The following is a 19,294-nucleotide window of genomic DNA, read 5'->3' as shown; positions in this document are numbered from 1 at the left end:
TCCAAAAAGGTATAGTTTGGACTATCTATGACTGAATGTTATGAAGTTATGGTGTAAAAACAGCAAAAATGTGACAAAGGTCAGTTTCAGTTTCTACAGGGGTCAAAAGTTAAAGGTGTTCCAATTTTTGTAAAAAGTGGTGTAAATTACTGGTTGAGCTGGTAGGATTAATAAATGGAATAGTTCTGACTGTGCTGATTGCTTGTTCTCCAAAGGTCAAACAAGGTCGATATTCATGATTTTCTGATATATGGTATATCATACATTTTTGTGTATGCTATGGTACACTGAGTCTGGATTGTAAATGTTGTTTAGCCACCTCGAGTAGGAACAACAACCTGCTTTAAAAGTTTTCATTTCAAGCACCAGGAACAGAAAGAGATCCTCAGAATCCAAACCTGTTTCCATTTAGTGGCTGCAAACTTTCATTTTGAAAACCTGTAGGGTTACCCGAGTCCCTTTAGTGATATATAAAATAATAATAATAATAATAATAATGCATTTAACATTGTCTCCTTCAGAATGAGTTGCTGTTCAGTTCAGCTCTAGGATGCCACACCTGCCACATGGCACAGTCACGGGTCGTGGATAGCGACCCACCAGACAACCATCATCCATCTAACGCCATCTAGCGGCTGAGGTCCTCAACACTGAGCTACCTGCTGCATCAAACCCGGAGAAACTCTGTGTGCGTCGATACCACCGGAAGTACTGAGACAACATGCCGCTGCCTCAAAATGCACCCGCCCCTGCTGTCAGACTGGCAAAATCAAACAGGAAAAAAAGAAAAAAAAAACTCCTGCTGAAGTCACACTGTGTCCACATTTCCTTACAAAATGTTCTATAATATCACCACATGGCATCACAGCCTCAGTGGCCTAATGGGTAAGGCACTAACCTCTTAAGTCAGGGATTGTGGGTTCGAGTCCCATCTGGGGTGGGTTTATTTTTGGAGGAGGGTTCTTGTTCATTTTATTGCCGCAGCTCAGAAAGGAGCAACTGTGACCCATTCTTTTTTTCCTTCTTCCTTTTTCATCTCTTTGAAAACTGCAGTAATGCTGTTCTTTATCATCATCCACTCTCATTTTCCTGCAATAACTCAATTCCCACGAGATTTCAGTGAGAATACTGTGTTCGAATTAGAGGTGGGCGATACGGGAATATTGGTATTGATCCGATACCAAGTAAATACAGGCCCAGTATCACCGATATCAATACCGATACAGATACTTTTTCATATTTAAGCTTCATAGATCCAAAGGATCCAAAAGACCTAGGATAGAATTTCCCCAAACATTGTACGTGACAGCAAAATACTTTATTATCACAATCAACATTTTTGTTTAAAAAATATCACCCAACACAACTTAAAACAAAATCTCCTGAGGTAGAGGGCTGACAAACCACAATACAAGGGTGCACTGCTCTGTGTTGTTTGACACAGTGCAGCACTGCTCTTACAGAGAGCAGACTTTGATGAATCTGCGTGTGCAGCAGTCAGTATGTGTGGGAGAGAAAAAAGCTTGAATATCGATCTTTTTACACGAGGATCATTCAATATCAATACCAGCGTTGGTATTGATATTAGGATCGATCCGCCCACCTCGAGTCAAAAACACAATGCAGAGCAAGCTGCTATATTGGTGTTGTGATCTGGATGAGTGTGAGGTTCAAGGAGGGTGAGTGTGACAGAGACCAGCAGGAGTTGCTGTGCATATGATAGTCAATAGGCCTCAATCACCCGATAGCTAAAACAGAACATTATAAACTGAATGAAAAATGAGCAGCATGCATAAATAAAAGGCTAAAACAAAGAACATCACATTGTACAAACACTTTGGCTTTATGTCATATTTGCCAACAAGACACAGATTGTGAACTTGTATTAAAATTTGGACTACTGGTGTCAATCAATTCAAATTTAAATGTTATCAGACATAGCACACACTGGTGGGCACAACGCTAACTTTTTCATTAGCGGGATAGCTTTTCCCTAACCTCAGAAACTGTAACAAGACAGCTAGATTGTGAATTTGTATTAAAATTCAGATTACTAGTGTCAAGCAATTAAAATTTAAACATTATCAGACATAGCACACACTGGTGGGTGCAAGGCTAACTTTTTCATTAGCGGGTTAGCTTTTCCCTAACCTCAGAAACTGTTTGCAGGCTAATTAGCTTCCACTAGCAGATTAAGCAAAAACGTCAGACCAAATATTCTATATATTATAAATCAAGTGGCCTATGTGTACGTGTGTGTACCTTCGATCATGGAGAAACTAAGGAGAGCTGACATTTGCCGTTTGGTATCAGGGTTTGCTTATGTATTTTGGGTCAATGATCAACTTTGCGAAAATGGAAAACTGATTGGACTAATATTTTGGGAGCAATTAGAGATATCAGGTCAAAAACAGTGAACAATCTGGATGTTGGTATCACCATTAATCAGTCCCTGGTAACCAGACAAGCTCTTAACAAAGGAAGTATCTCAACCTTGCCAGTTGTAAAAGATGACATCAACTAAATGTGCCAAATAATAAATACAATTATTCACAAAACTTTCAATTTCAACTTTCTCATTTTAATTTCCTACACTTTCAGTTAAAATGATTCTAGAAACATTGTATAATTTATTACCACCTTTTAAAAATGTCAGCTACCTATTTTATAAACACTACCCAATCTAGAACCCATGGATCCCCATGGGAAACGCACTAGTTTATCTACAACCCCTGGCAAAAATGATGGAATCACCGGCCTCGGAGGATGTTCATTCAGTTGTTTAATTTTGTAGAAAAAAAGCAGATCATAGACATGACAAAACTAAAGTCATTTCAAATGGCAACTTTCTGGCTTTAAGAAACACTATAAGAAATCAAGAAAAAAATATTATGGCAGTCAGTAACGGTTACTTTTTTAGACCAAGCAGAGGAAAAAAATATGGAATCACTCAATTCTGAGGAAAAAATTATGGAATCACCCTGTAAATTTTCATCCTCAAAACTAACACCTGCATCAAATCAGATCTGCTCGTTGACATTGACCCTGTGCCATGACATTGACCCTACGTGTCTTCTTGCAAGGAATGTTTTCGCAGTTTTTGCTCTATGGTAAGATGCATTATCATCTTGAAAAATGATTTCATCATCCCCAAACATCCTTTCAATTGTCCAAAATATCAACGTAAACTTGTGCATTTATTGATGATGTAATGACAGCCATCTCCCCAGTGCCTTTACCTGACATGCAACCCCATATCATCAATGACTGTGGAAATTTACATGTTCTCTTCAGGCAGTCATCTTTATAAATCTCATTGGAACGGCACCAAACAAAAGTTCCAGCATCATCACCTTGCCCAATGCAGATTCATCACTGAATATGACTTTCATCCAGTCATCCACAGTCCACGATTGCTTTTCCTTAGCCCATTGTAACCTTGTTTTTTTTCTGTTTAGGTGTTAATGATGGCTTTCGTTTAGCTTTTCTGTATGTAAATCCCATTTCCATTAGGCGGTTTCTTACAGTTCGGTCACAGACGTTGACTCCAGTTTCCTCCCATTCGTTCCTCATTTGTTTTGTTGTGCATTTTTCAATTTTTGAGACATATTGCTTTAAGTTTTCTGTCTTGATGCTTTGATGTCTTCCTTGGTCTACCAGTATGTTTGCCTTTAACAACCTTCTCATGTTGTTTGTATTTGGTCCAGAGTTTAGACACAGCTGACTGTGAACAACCAACATCTTTTGCAACATTGCGTGATGATTTACTCTCTTTTAAGAGTTTGATAATCCTCTCCTTTGTTTCAATTGACATATCTCACGTTGGAGCTATGATTCATGTCAGTCCACTTGGTGCAACAGCTCTCCAAGGTATGTTCACTCCTTTTTAGATGCAGACTAACGAGCAGATCTGATATGATGCAGGTGTTAGTTTTGGGGATGAAAATTTACAGGGTGATTCCATAATTTTTTTCTCAGAATTGAGTGATTCCATATTTTTTTCCTCTGCTTGGTCTAAAAAGTAACCATTACTGACTGCCACAATCTTTTTTCTTGATTTCTTATAGTGTTTCTTAAAGCCAGAAAGTTGCCATTTGAAATGACTTTAGTTTTGTGTCATGTCTGTGATCTGCTTTTTTTCTACAAAATTAAACAACTGAATGAACATCCTCCGAGGCCGGTGATTCCATAATTTTTGCCAGGGGTTGTATAAACCTCATACCAAATCAAACATAATGATTTAGAAGTGGTCCACAGTATTATGCCTTGAAAATTTTATAAGATGTAACTGAGTGCCACCTCAGGTCATAGATTGCATTACATCAGTAATTTTTTTTTTTTACCAAGCATTATTATAATAGGGCTATGAAGTAATGTTTTTATCAACATCACCAAGGTTGCTCCATAATAACATATTTGTTAACAAACCAGTGCATGGTCCATAATGCTTATGTAATGGTGTTGTTGTCGCTGGTATCCAGGTTAGGGTTGTCTGTTGATGGCTCTTTTTTTTCCCATCAAAGTGTAGATTACAAATGTACTTGTTTGTCTTAATGTTTTCTATTTCAAACCTGACACAGCCGCAAGTATTAACCCATCTTGTACAGTAATCCAGATCCATGTCAATTTTCTCTCTCTCTCTCTCACTCACACACACACACACACACACACACACACACACACACACACACACACACACACACACACACACACACACACACACACACACACACACACACACCTTTCTTGTCATGTGTTCCTATTTTTGTCTATGTATTGTCAATCAAGTTCAATTCAATTCACTTTCAATTTATTGTCATTTACATAGCGCCAAATCACAGCAAAGTTGCCTCAAGGCACTTTTGCCTCAAGGTGCTTTATTCTGTTTTATTTTAGTATGTTTTCTTGTGTTCTTAATCTGACAAGCTCACTGCAGTAGTTTTGTCATCCTCATTCGCGTGTCTGTGCACTTCAGGGTCTAATTGCTTTTGCGTCCATTAAAAATGTCCTCAGAACATCACTGAGTTGCTAGATTGTAACAGATTCTACACTGATTTCTCGTGTTCATGTTATTGATTCCATGTTATTGACTCTTGGTGTTGTCTTGAGCTTTTGCTCTAGCTGCAGTGTTACTGATCTACCACCATGGACTCATGCTGCCATGCCAGAGTCCTGGTTGTCATCTACTCCCTTGGGTTCTACAAGTATATGAACATCCTGATTTTTTAACTCGTTTCTGTGTGTTGGACGGGCCTATTGCAGCATTTCCTTGAAAGACTATTGCTATGAATTACTAAAATCTGACTGTGTCTGGATTATTCTCCTGTGTTGCCTCTCAGACAGCTGAGTTAATTTTGGAGTGATTACTGTGTATTGGACCCTGAGTCTGTGGATAGACAGTCCCTTTTGTCTGCCAACGCTGCTGTACTCAGTTACTTATTAGTGTTACAGCAACAAAACCTTTTCTACCTTTCTTCATTGTGGATCTTTGCGCTTGGGTCCCTGCCTGATTCATTACATTTTATATGGTCCCTTTTACTTTATCTTGAATCGCTTTTGCATATTCCATAACAATGTTTTGTTACACCCATCAAACTTAACCCTTTCATGCATGAATTATGAGAACCTCATTCAAGATTTTTTTCCAAGGTGATTTTATTTCTCTTTAGGCATGAAATTAACTGTGCAATTGAAATTTTTCTTGTGTACCTATTTTTCATGGAGTAGTGACTACTATGCATGAAAGGGCAAAAAAAAAAAAAAATTTAAACCGTTGTCTGCATTGTAGCGACCTTACAACAAACAATTGTTTGTCCACATGTTCAAGATGGTGCTACGCAAGTGGAGCCATAATGTTTATTTGTAACTCACTACTGAGAACTGAGATCAGTGCAAATAGTGTCATCAATTTATTGGCGGTCCCTAAGCAGGCTCAGCATTAATCTCTGTGTTTTATGAGGTCAGAAAGGGCATCCAACGTAAAACATGTCAATCAACATGCAAATTCATATTGGATCCACTTTGGTGATCCAAAGCAAAAAAAGGGAGTGTAGCAGGATTATTGGATCAGAAAACATGCATAAATTGATTCATTTTCTGCCAGTGTGGCTTGATCTGTGTTGTGACACATCCCACTCACTGCCCTCGGGACGTGAACTCATAAGCGCTGGCATGATGCTCTGACCAATTGGCTAAAACTGTGGCTCTGGTCTGTTTTAGCTATCGGGTGATTGAGGCCTATTGACTATCATATGCACAGCAACTCCTGCTGGTCTCTGTCACACTCACCCTCCTTAAACCTCACTCTCATCCAGATCACAACACCAATATAGCAGCTTGCTCTGCATTGTGTTTTTGAGGTGGGCGGATCGATCCTAATATTAATAATATCGATACCAATGCTGGTATTGATATTACTCAATCTTTTTTCTCTCCCACACGCACTGACTGCTGCGCACGCAGATTCATCAAAGTCTACTTTCTGTCTGTAAGAGCAGCACTGCGCTGTGTCACACAACACAGAGCAGTGCACCCTTGTATTGTGGTTTGTCAGCCCTCAGGAGATTTTGTTTTAAGTTGTGTTGAGTGCTATTTTTTAAATAAAAATGTTGATTGTGATAATAAAGTATTTTGCTGTCATGTACAATGTTTGGCGAAATTCTATCCTAGGTCTTTTGGATCCTTTGGATCTATGAAGCTTAAATATGAAAAAGTATCGATATTGGCGATACTGGGCCTGTATTTACTTGGTATCAGATCAATACGAAAATTCCTGGTATCGCCCACCTCTACTTTTGACTCCTCCCACTCACTCCACTCTAAACACAAACTCACAATCTCCTGAGGCCTATTGACTACCATATGCACAGCGACTCCTGCTGCCTGGGGCTGAGCTCATGCGGAGAGGAGTCGGCCTACAGGGACAAGGTCCGCAAACTGTCTGCATGGTGCTCAGCAAACAAGCTGGCTCAGAACACCACAAAGACAAAGGAGATCATTCTGGACTTCAGGAAGCACAGGGCAGCTCCACCCCCACCCAACATCAATGGCTATTGTGTGCAGAGGGTTCACACCTTCACCTTCCTGGGTGCTACACTCTCTGTCAACCTCTTCTGGTCCACAAACGGCTGTCATCAAGAAGGCACAATAACGTCTGCACTTCCAGATAGTGTTCAGAAACATCATCATTGAAAAGCTGCTGGTGATCTTCTACTGCTGCATCCTGATGTACTGTTTCTCAGTGTGATTTTGCACCATGGCTGAACGGAGGAGGTTCCAGAGATTGGTCAAGACAGCTCAGAGAAACATCAGCTTCTCCTCCCCTGCCTAAAAGACACTTAGACATCTCGCTGTCTCAGCAGAGCTGAAAAAACAAAAAAAAACAAACAAAAAAAAAACATCCAAGACAGCACTCATCCCACTTTCCACCTATTTGACCTGTTGTCCTCTGGCAGGCGTTAGAGACATCTTCTTCTCACAAGCCATCACCACACTGAGCGCACACACACACTCACTCACACCCCACCTCTCCCAAAACTACACAATAGTTTTATTACATACTGTGCCATTACACATCTTGTTGCATAAATATTGTTTGCTATGCAAACACTATAATTGCTTGCATTTGCACTGTCTCACACACACACATACATTATATATATACGCATATATATATATATATACGCATATATATATATATATATATATATATATATATATATATATACGCATATATATATATATATATACGCATATATATATATATATATATACGCATATATATATATATATATATATATACGCATATATATATATATATATATACGCATATATATATATATATATATATATATATACGCATATATATATATATATATATATATATACGCATATATATATATATATATATATATATACGCATATATATATATATATATATATATATATACGCATATATATATATATATATATATATATATACGCATATATATATATATATATATATATATATATATATATATATATATATATATATATATATACGCATAATGTTGAGCATCCTGAGCGCCCCCAACCCCGAGTGGCTCCTGAAGTTCTTCTATCTTGTTGACATGACTGAACATCTGAACTAGCTCAATGTTAAAATGCAAGGTGTTGGAAACACACTCTTAACCCTTCAGCAAGCAGTGTTTGCATTTGAAAACAAACTGGAACGCTTCATTAAGGACATTGAAACGGATCATTTACTCCACTTCGAAAAACTGCGAGAATTTAAAGATGCATGCGCAGCAAGTGACCCCACTCAACATCTTGATATCCAGCAGCTGGCTGGCTTCACATCTGATCTCCTGCAGTCATTCAAAGCTCGCTTTGGAGCATTTCGTGAGCATACTCGTCTTTTTAAGTTCATCACTCATCCACACGAGTGTGAAGTGGACAAAGCCGACCTGATTTACATTCCCGGTGTCTCCATCAGAGATTTTGAGATCGAAGTTGCTGATCTGAAGGCCTCAGAAATGTGGGTAAATAAGTTCAAGACACTTTATGAAGACTTGGAGGGACTTGCACGACAGCAAGCAGAGCTGGCAAGCAAACACAAGTGGTCAGAAATGAAAAAACTTCAACCGGCAGACCAGCTGATTGTAAAAACTTGGAACGCGCTTCCAGTCACATACCGTACACTGCAGCATGTGAGTATTGCCGTACTGACCATGTTTGGTTCTACGTATGCATGTGAGCAGTCTTTCTCACATCTAAAAAACATTAAAACCAACCTACGATCACGTTTAACGGATGGAAGCCTCAACGCATGCATGAAGGTTAACCTCACCACATATCAACCGGACATCAAAGCCATTAGCAAAACTATGCAGCACCAGAAGTCGCATTAAAGGTAAGAAGTACTTTATTTATTATTGATTAGCTTCAGAGGTTTATTATGCTGTCAAAAAATAATATATGGCTTTCATGGAAATACATTTTGAAATATGACGCTTTCATGGCTCTCAGCCAAAAAGGTTGCCGACCCCTCTGATATATACCTTGAAGCAGCCCTTCCAATTTCGTTGTACTTGCATTTCTCTGTTTCGTACAATGACAACTAAAAGCATTCTATACACTGTAACAAACCAGAAACTGTAGAACGAGCACTGCTTCATTGTGTTATGTGTAATATACCGAGTAACTTTTTCCAGATACTAAGGAAGGCTAAACATCTGACCACAGACTGTATGCTCCTATCCACACTAAAGTCCAATAGGTGGCAGTAATGCACCGCTAAGTTGGTTTGATTACCTGTCATAAGCATCAAAGAAGAAGTACAAGAAGCCTGCACGCCGAGTGATGGTCGATGAACTTCGGTCAGGAAGCGGTCGGTCTGCGGTTCGGAGGCCGCGCTGGATTTTGAGGCTGCAGCTCTGAAAACATAATTCATGTTATAACATTGAACTCGGTCGAAAGACTTAAAATATCGCATATCGCATTACTACTTATATAACAGCCCCAGTGGCCTAATGGATAAGGCACTGGCCTCCTAAGCCAGGGATTGTGGGTTCGAGTCCCATCTGGGGTGGAGTATTTTTCTTTATATATAGCTATGAATTACATCTAAATAGACAAAACGAATTGTTTAAAGATGCAAAATATTTTTCACTGCAGTGTTGAACAGCAAAAACAGCGAGCAGGTGGGTCAGTCCGTCCAAAGCAGCTTTTACAGACAATAACTCAAAACTAATAAATGCTATCATTTTATAACTCACCAAAGTAAAAGAATACATAATAAGGATGTTGTAATTAGTTGCTGGTTAACTTTAATCCACCAGCTCACAAAGCAGTTTTGTTTGGCCAATATCCCAGATTGCCTGCCAACTTCTGACTGGTTAGAGCATGGATCAGTTAATTAATTGGTAATTGGTTCATATAATCACAGGTTTGTGTCTGTTCTTTCATTACAAATGAAAATATTTTCTGCATGCAATAATGTGGTCCTTCTAATGCCATGCACGTCTTTCCAACAGCTGCCCATGTTTATGTGAGATGTCTGAGTGGTCACCTAAAATAATTTATTCATTTATTTATTAGTGTGACAAAAAGAGTGTGCTTTTTACTGTATGTACCAGTACATAAAAAGTACACACCCTGCATTAACAGTAACTTAAAAATTGCCCAAAGGTATAAAAATTGTCAAATATAAAAATTATCAAGATATTTTAAAAAGTCTATTATAAAAACATCAGAATTATAAAATTGTCGTAAATTTTAAACAAAACAATATCTGGTGAGAGTCAAATGACTTGTATAAAACTCCATATAACTTGTTAAAAAATAAAGCTATACTTCCGATAAAAAGTGTTCAGCAATACAGAAAAAAAGCACACACTCCAAAATATATGGTGCCGCTTGAAAGTTTGTGAACCCTTTTGAGTTTTTACGTTGGAAATTTTTAGGCTGTCAAAAAACGTGTGAATAAGCAAGTGCACCCTTTAGTATAACATGACCACCACTTCTACATCCACTCTTCTTTAGAAAAGTCGAGGGATGAAGGCGTAAACATTTCCAGTTATGAAGAAATACACAGTATGGTAGTCTATGGTAAATCTGTGTGGAGCAAACAGTTCTCAAAAACTGGGATGGTGCAAGGAGAGTGAGGAAAGCCATCAAGACAACCCTGAAGAAGTTATAAGCTTCTGTGAGTGCAACTGGAGAAATTGTGCACAGTGTAAGTTCTGAATTTTGCAACACCAGTTACACAGCTTCATGATGAAGAGGTATAGAGAAGGATTCCTCTATACATCGGAGGAAGCCTGCACACACACACACACACATATACATACACTCAACAAAAATATAAACGCAACACTTTTGGTTTTGCTCCCATTTTGTATGAGATGAACTCAAAGATCTAAAACTTTTTCCACATACACAATATCACAATTTCCCTCAAGTATTGTTCACAAACCAGTCTAAATCTGTGATAGTGAGCACTTCTCCTTTCCTGAGAGAATCCATCCCACCTCACAGGTGTGCCATATCAAGATGCTGATTAGACACCATCATTAGTGCACAGGTGTGCCTTAGACTGCCCACAATAAAAGGCCACTCTGAAAGGTGCAGTTTTATCACACAGCACAATGCCACAGATGTCGCAAGATTTGAGGGAGCGTGCAATTGGCATGCTGACAGCAGGAATGTCAACCAGAGCTGTTGCTCGTGTATTGAATGTTTATTTCTCTACCATAAGCCGTCTCCAAAGGCGTTTCACAGAATTTGGCAGTACATCCAACCAGCCTCACAACCGCAGACCACGTGTAACCACACCAGCCCAGGACCTCCACATCCAGCATGTTCACCTCCAAGATCGTCTGAGACCAGCCACTCGGACAGCTGCTGAAACAATCGGTTTGCATAACCAAAGAATTTCTGCACAAACTGTCAGAAACCGTCTCAGGGAAGCTCATCTGCATGGTCGTCGTCCTCATCGGGGTCTCGACCTGACTCCAGTTTGTCGTCGTAACCGACTTGAGTGGGCAAATGCTCACATTCACTGGCGTTTGACACGTTGGAGAGGTGTTCTCTTCACGGATGAATCCCGGTTCACACTGTTCAGGGCAGATGGCAGACAGCGTGTGTGGTGTTGTGTGGGTGAGCGGTTTTCTGATGTCAATGTTGTGGATCGAGTGGCCTATGGTGGCGGTGGGGTTATGGTATGGGCAGGCGTCTGTTATGGACGAAGAACACAGGTGCATTTTATTGATGACATTTTGAATGCACAGAGATACAGTGACGAGATCCTGAGGCCCATTGTTGTGCCAACATCCAAGAACATCACCTCATGTTGCAGCAGGATAAAACAAGGCCTCATGTTACAAGGATCTGTACACAATTCTTGGAAGCTGAAAATGTCCCAGTTCTTGCATGGCCGGCATACTCACCAGACATGTCACCCATTGAGCATGTTTGGGATGCTCTGGACCGGCGTATACGACAGCGTGTACCAGTTCCTGCCAATATCCAGCAACTTCGCACAGCCATTGAAGAGGAGTGGACCAACATTCCACATGACACAATTGACAACCTGATCAACTCTATGCGAAGGAGATGTGTTGCACTGCATGAGGCAAATGGTGGTCACACCAGATACTGACTGGTATCCCCCCCAATAAAACAAAACTGCACCTTTCAGAGTGGACTTTTATTGTGGACAGTCTAAGGCACACCTGTGCACTAATCATGGTGTCTAATCAGCATCTTGATATGGCACACCTGTGAGGTGGGATGGATTATCTCAGCAAAGGAGAAGTGCTCACTATCACAGATTTAGACTGGTTTGTGAACAATATTTGAGGGAAATGGTGATATTGTGTATGCGGAAAAAGTTTTAGATCTTTGAGTTCATCTCATACAAAATGGGAGCAAAACCAAAAGTGTTGTGTTTATATTTTTGTTGAGTGTATATATATATACATACACACACACACACACACACACACACACTTCCAGAAATAAAAACTGTCAAGAAATCTGAAATGTTAAAAAAATAAATAGTTACTTACCAGAAATATAAAAATTGTCATAGGTGACTTTAAATGAAACATTTGGTGAGAGAATAACATGACTTGGTAAAATTTTCCATGTATGTAATGACCTGTTTGAAAAACTATACTTCTTCAAGTCTACTTCTATTAAGTTCAAGAGCTCATTCCTGGTCTCTAAAGTTCTGGTACTTTCTAGCAGTGAAAATAGATCTGGTTTCAAACTTTCAACTGACTATTCTATTAATAATTTTGTACATTTCAATTACGTCACCCCTAAATCTCCTATTTTCTAATGTATTCAGCTCTAGAGCCTGCAATCTGTCCTGATAACGTGTTGTAACACAGGTACAATTTTAGTTGTACTCCTTTGAACATTTTTCTGTACATTATTGTCTCTAGAAAGGGAAACTAAGCCTACACACAATACTTGAGACATGGTGTAACACAGCTTTTGTACGAAACCAAGAACAATTCCATATCAATATGACAAAGATCATTTGACCATAACTAATACACTATTCGCCTTGGCAGCTGTTTTGGGAATATGTTCGGAAAAAGACAAGTTATCAGTTATTAATACACTCAGGTCTTTCTCCTCACTAACAACCTTAAGTAATTTTCCATTCATATAATACTGATAATTATTTAAAATAACAACCACAAGGAAAAACATGATTCCCACTGTATGGGCAAATGAGCAAAATGTACAACATAACAGTAAAGTACAACTAAAACAGGACATGTGGCTAGGGATGAAAGCGTTTGTATTTTTATAATTCCCAATGTCACACTTGAAACACAGTTCAGAACATTTCTATTTGGAACACATTTTGAAATGCTGCAGAGTCTGTATCAAAAGGAAGCCATTGCATGCTCTGGACTGCTAGACAAGACCAGACACACCCTACGGGAGTACAACGCACGCCCACAACATGCCTGTTTCACCACCAAGGACAGCAGAGGAGGACATGCAAACCAGATTATATAAGGAGTTACCAAAGGGTTAGGCTGCGTAATGCGATGTGTTAACTGTTCAAACTAGGAGTTTGAACTTGCTACACAAAATATGTCTTCTGCTACAAGTTCTGCCCGTCTTCCAGTCTGCAGACAGAACCATCTCTTGGTTTTGGGCCTTTTGAAAGATTCCAGTTGGTTAGCCTCGTCTGGTGTTGAAACATAAAATGAGTGAATGAAGTAGGATCATAGTAAACAATACTTAAGTACTAATAAAAATAATAAAGTAAATGTTGCTATTGTTGTGTGGGCCGCCGAAGAGGAGATACTGCTGGCCCACCACCAGATGGCGCCCTGCCATGCTGGCACCTTTTGCCCTGCAGAGGGCGCATGGACCGGTTGGATCCTCCAGGTGCACCATTTTGGCTGTCAGCTGCCAGTCATTATTCATCACCACATCCATAAGAACCTGGGAGAGACACCATAACTCTGCCGAGTTATCAGCTTACCATGCAAGTAAACCAACTCAGCCGTTTTGTGCCGTACGCACATTCATTGTTACTGAAGTCTTTGCAGTTGTGACTTATACTTGCAGCTTGTAGCCAAGTTTGTGGAAGTTGGAGGAGTTGGCGTCTCCACTCCTCACTTCTGACTTACCAAGTATAACAATTGACACTGCACGTCCTCCAGTTTTTCCTCTGCACTCTGGGAGTATTTGGATTTATTCCTACAAGAGGATTTCTGCGAGTTGCTGACTTTTTGCTGGGTGTTCACACACCCACCCTTAACCTGTTTTTGTTCCTGCCAGCAGTACCGGGTCTGACAGCCACGAGCAGTGGCCACCTGGGGGAATCAGGACTTGGCGGCTCTGGTATGCTGCAGGTCTCCGTTGGCGGTGGAACTTCGTGGGTTCCGGCTCTCCTCTGGATAGGCGTCTCCTACCCTCGGGCCTGCCCACGTGTCACTTTTTTGATTACTGATTGACTGAAGCATATTTGGTTTTGTTTGCACATTTGTATAATAAATTGTCATTTTTTTTACTTCCTATTGGCCGTTCATTTACGCCCCCTGGCGTGGGTCCGCGTACTTCACTTTCCCAATAGGATAACTGTTGTGAAAGTGACGTGACACGGACCCACAACAGGGGGCGTTAATGAACGGACAATGGATAAGCCAAAAGTAACAATTTAATGTTGTGAATCGCACAACGACGTACAGACAATAACGATATAGTGGACTGTCAATCATACACCAGGTGACGTGTAGGCAGGCTCGACGATAGAAGACGCCTGGCGAGAGAAGAGCTGGATCCCCACACAGCTTCCACCACCAACGGAGCTGAAGAACACCGGAGCCGCCAAGCCCTGCGCCCCAGGTGGCCGCTGTCTTCAGCAGTCAGACCCGGTACTGCTGGCAGAAAACAGAGACAGTCCTGATGAGTGTGAGTTCGCACATTCAGTAATCCCACAGTCAGTGTTTAGTAAAGGAGGGAGAACCTCCACCTCCAATCACACACTTGTGCAGCTCCTGGTTAACCACTTATCTGGGTTGGGGTGTGAGGCAAAGCCGTCGCTGTCACACCAAACGCCAATCCCCCAGACAAGGCAACACTCCAGGAAAACGGCTGCAACAGAAGTTCAGGTTATTACACACAAAGTGTCAGTCAGCAGAGAAATTACCCAAATGGTAGTTGATTTCTCGGCGGGGAGGTGGAGTTGCAGTCCGGCCTTTACGGTGGTGGTGATGAGTAGTGGATGAGTGACAGCTGGTACGGATGATGAGTGACAGCTGTCACTCCTGCTTGCTCTGACGCCCTCTCGTGCTTGAAGCCCGCACTTCAAGCAGGGCGCCATCTTGTGGTGGTGGGCCAGCAGTACCTCCTCTTCAGCGGCCCACACAACAATAACTCGGCCACGTCATGGACTCCGAGGGGCGTTCACCACCAATTGAACAGCCAATGAAGATGCAAGGTGCACAGGCTCTACCAGGAGGTGCGTTGGGTGAGCTGCATCACATTCTCACCAACCTCACTGCTCGGTTGGATCTATTAACCGAGTAGTACATTCACCTCAGCCATAGGATGGAGGCTCTCACCGTTCAGGCGGAGACGCGCGCATCAGGCGTGGCTGCAGCCACTCCTCCTGTGGACCTGTCGCTAAACACAGAAAACCCAGTGGTCGTTCAAAGGTCTCTTGAACCTTGAACGCCCCCCCGTCACCCGAAGCTTACATTAGCTCCCCGGAACCGTATGGGGGTTGTGTCGAAACGTGCGCGGACTTCTTGATGCAGTGCGCGCTCGTTTTTTCGCAGCGCCCCGTGATGTACGCGTCAGACCACAGCCAGGTGGCTTATGTAATTAATTTGCTTCGGGGCAAGGCACGCGCCTGGGCTATGGCGCTCTGGGAGCAGGACTCACGGCTCCTTTCGACATATACTGGGTTTATCAGGGAATTTCGACAGGTGTTCGATCATCCCAATAGAGGCGAGTCCGCTTCAAATATGCTGCTGTCAATGAGACAGGGACGCCGGAGTGCAGCTGATTACACAATCGACTTCCGTGTTGCGGCAGCGAGGGCCGGTTGGAACTCAATAGCACTCCGCGCCGCCTTTGTAAAACGGGCTGTCGCCGGCCCTAAAGTAGCATCTGGTGGCTAAGGATCAGCCGCGGGATTTAGATTTAAGCGGGAGCGAGACGAAGGGCGTGGCCGGGTGCGCGCTGTCCCTCTCCCATCCAGATCCGAGTTAGTGCCGTCCTCTCCCCGCTCCAAAGCCAGGGCTCTCCGCATTACACCAGCTCCCCCTGCTGACGTTGCTATGGAAGCGAGCAGGGCAAAAGTGACAAAAAAGTCAAAACAAAGGAGACTGGCACGTGGAGAGTGGGTTTACTGCGGCTCGAATGAGCATGCGCAGAATAAGGGGCCCCAGGTGGTTAAACAACAAGGCTCAACCTTAGAGACTGGGCTAAGAGTGAGTCATACTAACCATACGGGTGTCCCACGCAAATGCGCACGACTCCCAGTCACAATCCTCTGTGGGGATTTAACCCTTACCGCTCCAGCACTGATCGACACAAGGTCGGAAGGGAACCTACTGGACAGTAGGTGGGCTAAGGAGGTAGGGCTCCCTCTGGTGGCCGTTCCTTCACCATTGAAGGTGCAGGCATTAGATGGCACCCTACTACCATAAATCACACACCAGACACAGCCTTTAACTTTGGTTGTCTCTGGAAATCACAGGGAGGAGATTGACGTCTTCAGCAAGGATCTGGCACTCACCTTGCCCCCCGCATCGACCGTATGATTGTGCCATTGATACAATCTCTCACGTCCTGAACGCGAATCAATGGAGACCTACATCCGGGACTCATTAGCTGCCGGGCTAATCCAAAATTCTTCATCCCCGTTAGGTGCAGGTTTCTTTTTTGTGGGGAAGAAGGACGGCGGTCTCCGTCCATGCATTGATTATAGAGGGCTGAATGAGATCACGGTTCGCAACCGATACACGTTACCTCTATTGGATTCGGTGTTCACGCCTCTGCATGGAGCCAAAATATTCACAAAACTGGATCTTAGAAAGTCTTATCATCTGGTTTGGATACGGAAGGGAGACAAGTGGAAGATGGCATTTAACACCCCCTTAGGTCACTTTGAGTACCTGGTCATACCGTTCGGCCTCACCAACGCCCCCGCGAAGTTCCAAGCTTTGGTTAACGACGTTCTGCGGGATTTCCTGCACCGATTCGTCTTCGTATATCTAGACTACATCCTCATCTTCTCCCTGGACTCTGAGACTCATGTTAAGCATGTCCGTCAGGTCCTGCAGTGGTTATTGGAGAACCGGCTGTTTGTGAAGGCCGAGAAGTGTGAGTTCCACCGCACTTCTTTGTCCTTCCTGGGGTTTATCATCTCCAACTCCGTCGCACCCGATCCGGCTAAGGTAGCAGCGGTGAGAGATTGGCCCCAACTGGTAAATCGTAGGAAGCTGCAACAGTTCCTAGGGTTCGCCAATTTTTACAGGAGGTTCATTAAGGGCTGTAGTCAGGTAGTCGGTCCCCTTACAGCCCTGACCTCCACAAGAGTCCCCTTCACCTGGTCGGATCGGTGCAAAGCCGCGTTTAGGGAGTTGAAACACCGATTTTCGACTGCACCACTTCTGGTGCAGCCCGATCCTAACCACCAGTTCATTGTTGAAGTGGATGCCTCTGACTCAGGGATAGGAGCCGTGCTGTCCCAGAACAGGGAGTCTGATAGTGTTCTCCACCCTTGTGCTTACTTACTTGTTGAAGAAAGCCCGCTCTGCTCTCCTGAAGGCCCAGACGCGGGCTAAGGACCATGCGGACCGCCGACGAGCCCCAGCCCCAGCTTATCAGCCCGGGCAGGAGGTTTGGCTATCGACTAAAAACATCCCTCTTCAGACCGACTCACCAAAGCTCACCAACCGTTACATTGGACCGTTTAAGATCGTCAAAGTGATCAGCCCCGCCGCAGTGAAGCTTCAACTCCCGGCTTCACCGCGGATTCACCCGGTTTTTCATGTCTCCAAAATCAAACCGTATCACACAGCTATATTATTAAAAGGCTACAGTCAGCACAGTCTTTATGTGTACTTGCACATCACAATTTCTGTTTTAATATTAGCTGGATTAAATTATTTCACCCTTGCCTTTAACAACCAAAGTGGCCATGATTATTTTTCCAAATATATATCAGCTGTGTGTTCTTAAATACTAAAATTTGGTGCCACAAAAATATACAGCACAGTTGGTGGGACTTTTGTTTTGCACAAGGAGAAAAAAGCAGCACAGCTCAGTGAAAACATACACCCACCCTGATGTGATTTGTTTGGGAGGCTGACGTGATTTGATTCACACAAGCTTCTCTCAAAGTGTCCATAGAGCCATGCAAATATTCCAGATTCAAGCTTGTGTCTGGACTTAGTCTTAAAGCATACATACGCAAAGTCATTTAGTCAGGCTCTCACACAGAAAACGAGAGAATCAATCCTCCCAGAATGGAGCTGGCAGTCTTCACATTGCTTCTCATGACCACTGCATGCAGTTTGTCTGCAAAACATATTTTTAATCACACAAACTAAAAGTTGGCCAGATGCTCAGACACACTGCAGGACCAAGTACACAGACCTGTCACTGCTCTCTAATGAGGTGGAGAACCAGGCATTTACAAGTTCAGTCAGCCAAACTGCCCAAGCAGGATGGATTGGTCTCTACAGCGATGCCACCAGCCCCTCTAGATGGAAGTGGTCAGGTGGTACCAACGCTACCTACCTAAGCTTTGATCATGGATACCAAAGTACTCCTGGCAGAGTCCTCTGGACTCCTTATGGTTGGAAAAGTAAATACCCCGACTACTTTTACAACAATTTCTTTTGCTTGAACTTGATTGTAGTGGAGGAGAAAAAGACCTGGGAGGAGGCTCTGGAGCACTGCAGGGACAAACACACAGATTTCACCAGTCTACTCTCTCAGACCGAAGTCCTCCTGGCTCAGAGGCAGATCCAGAAGAACAGCATTACTGATCAGGTGTGGGTTGGTTTGCGTTATCTGGAGGACAGCTGGCTGTGGGTAAACCTGGACCCACTAGAGTTTGTTGCCTGGCCCGAGACAGTTCAGGACCACCAATGTCCAACTTGGAGTCATTCATGTGGAGCTTTGACCAAAAAAGGCCTGTGGGAGTACCGGGACTGCCAGGAGAAACTCAACTTCATCTGCTATTAAGTTTTTATTCTTACCTTGCGTGAGTAAATGTTAATTTCTAAAAACTAAAAAAATGGAATATTCATAGCTGCTG

At 42.5% G+C, this 19,294-nt stretch overlaps 1 protein-coding gene and 2 non-coding genes across 3 annotated transcripts; all 3 read left to right on the top strand.

Annotated features, from left to right (window-relative positions):
- Nucleotides 1–867: 867 nt before the first annotated feature.
- On the top strand, nt 868–940 carry trnak-cuu. Its single transcript has one exon. It is a non-coding gene; the product is annotated as a tRNA-Lys (tRNA).
- Nucleotides 941–8,144: 7,204 nt separating this feature from the next.
- Nucleotides 8,145–19,226, top strand: LOC117526606 (lymphocyte antigen 75-like). The gene is made up of 2 exons (XM_034188663.1): nt 8,145–8,733; nt 18,545–19,226. The coding sequence occupies exons 1-2, from the start codon at nt 8,145–8,147 to the stop codon at nt 19,219–19,221; spliced, it is 1,266 nt and encodes a 421-aa protein (XP_034044554.1). The 3' UTR covers nt 19,222–19,226.
- On the top strand, nt 9,499–9,571 carry trnar-ccu. Its single transcript has one exon. It is a non-coding gene; the product is annotated as a tRNA-Arg (tRNA).
- Nucleotides 19,227–19,294: the final 68 nt, after the last annotated feature.

Source organism: Thalassophryne amazonica, chromosome 15 (genome assembly GCF_902500255.1).
Source record: "Thalassophryne amazonica chromosome 15, fThaAma1.1, whole genome shotgun sequence".
NCBI classification, from domain to species: Eukaryota; Metazoa; Chordata; class Actinopteri; order Batrachoidiformes; family Batrachoididae; genus Thalassophryne; species Thalassophryne amazonica.
Note: the sequence above shows the minus strand (reverse complement) of the source record. Positions and strands in the feature narration are given on the sequence as shown.

What these genes read in the sequence shown, in the direction of transcription:
- LOC117526606 (XM_034188663.1), top strand. Translation starts at nt 8,145, where the DNA reads ATGCAAGGTGTTGGAAACACACTCTTAACCCTTCAGCAAGCAGTGTTT. An exon ending in GTTTGGTTCTACGTATGCAT is followed by an intron (nt 8,734 to 18,544) that starts GTGAGCAGTCTT and finishes CACTGCATGCAG; the next exon opens with TTTGTCTGCAAAACATATTT.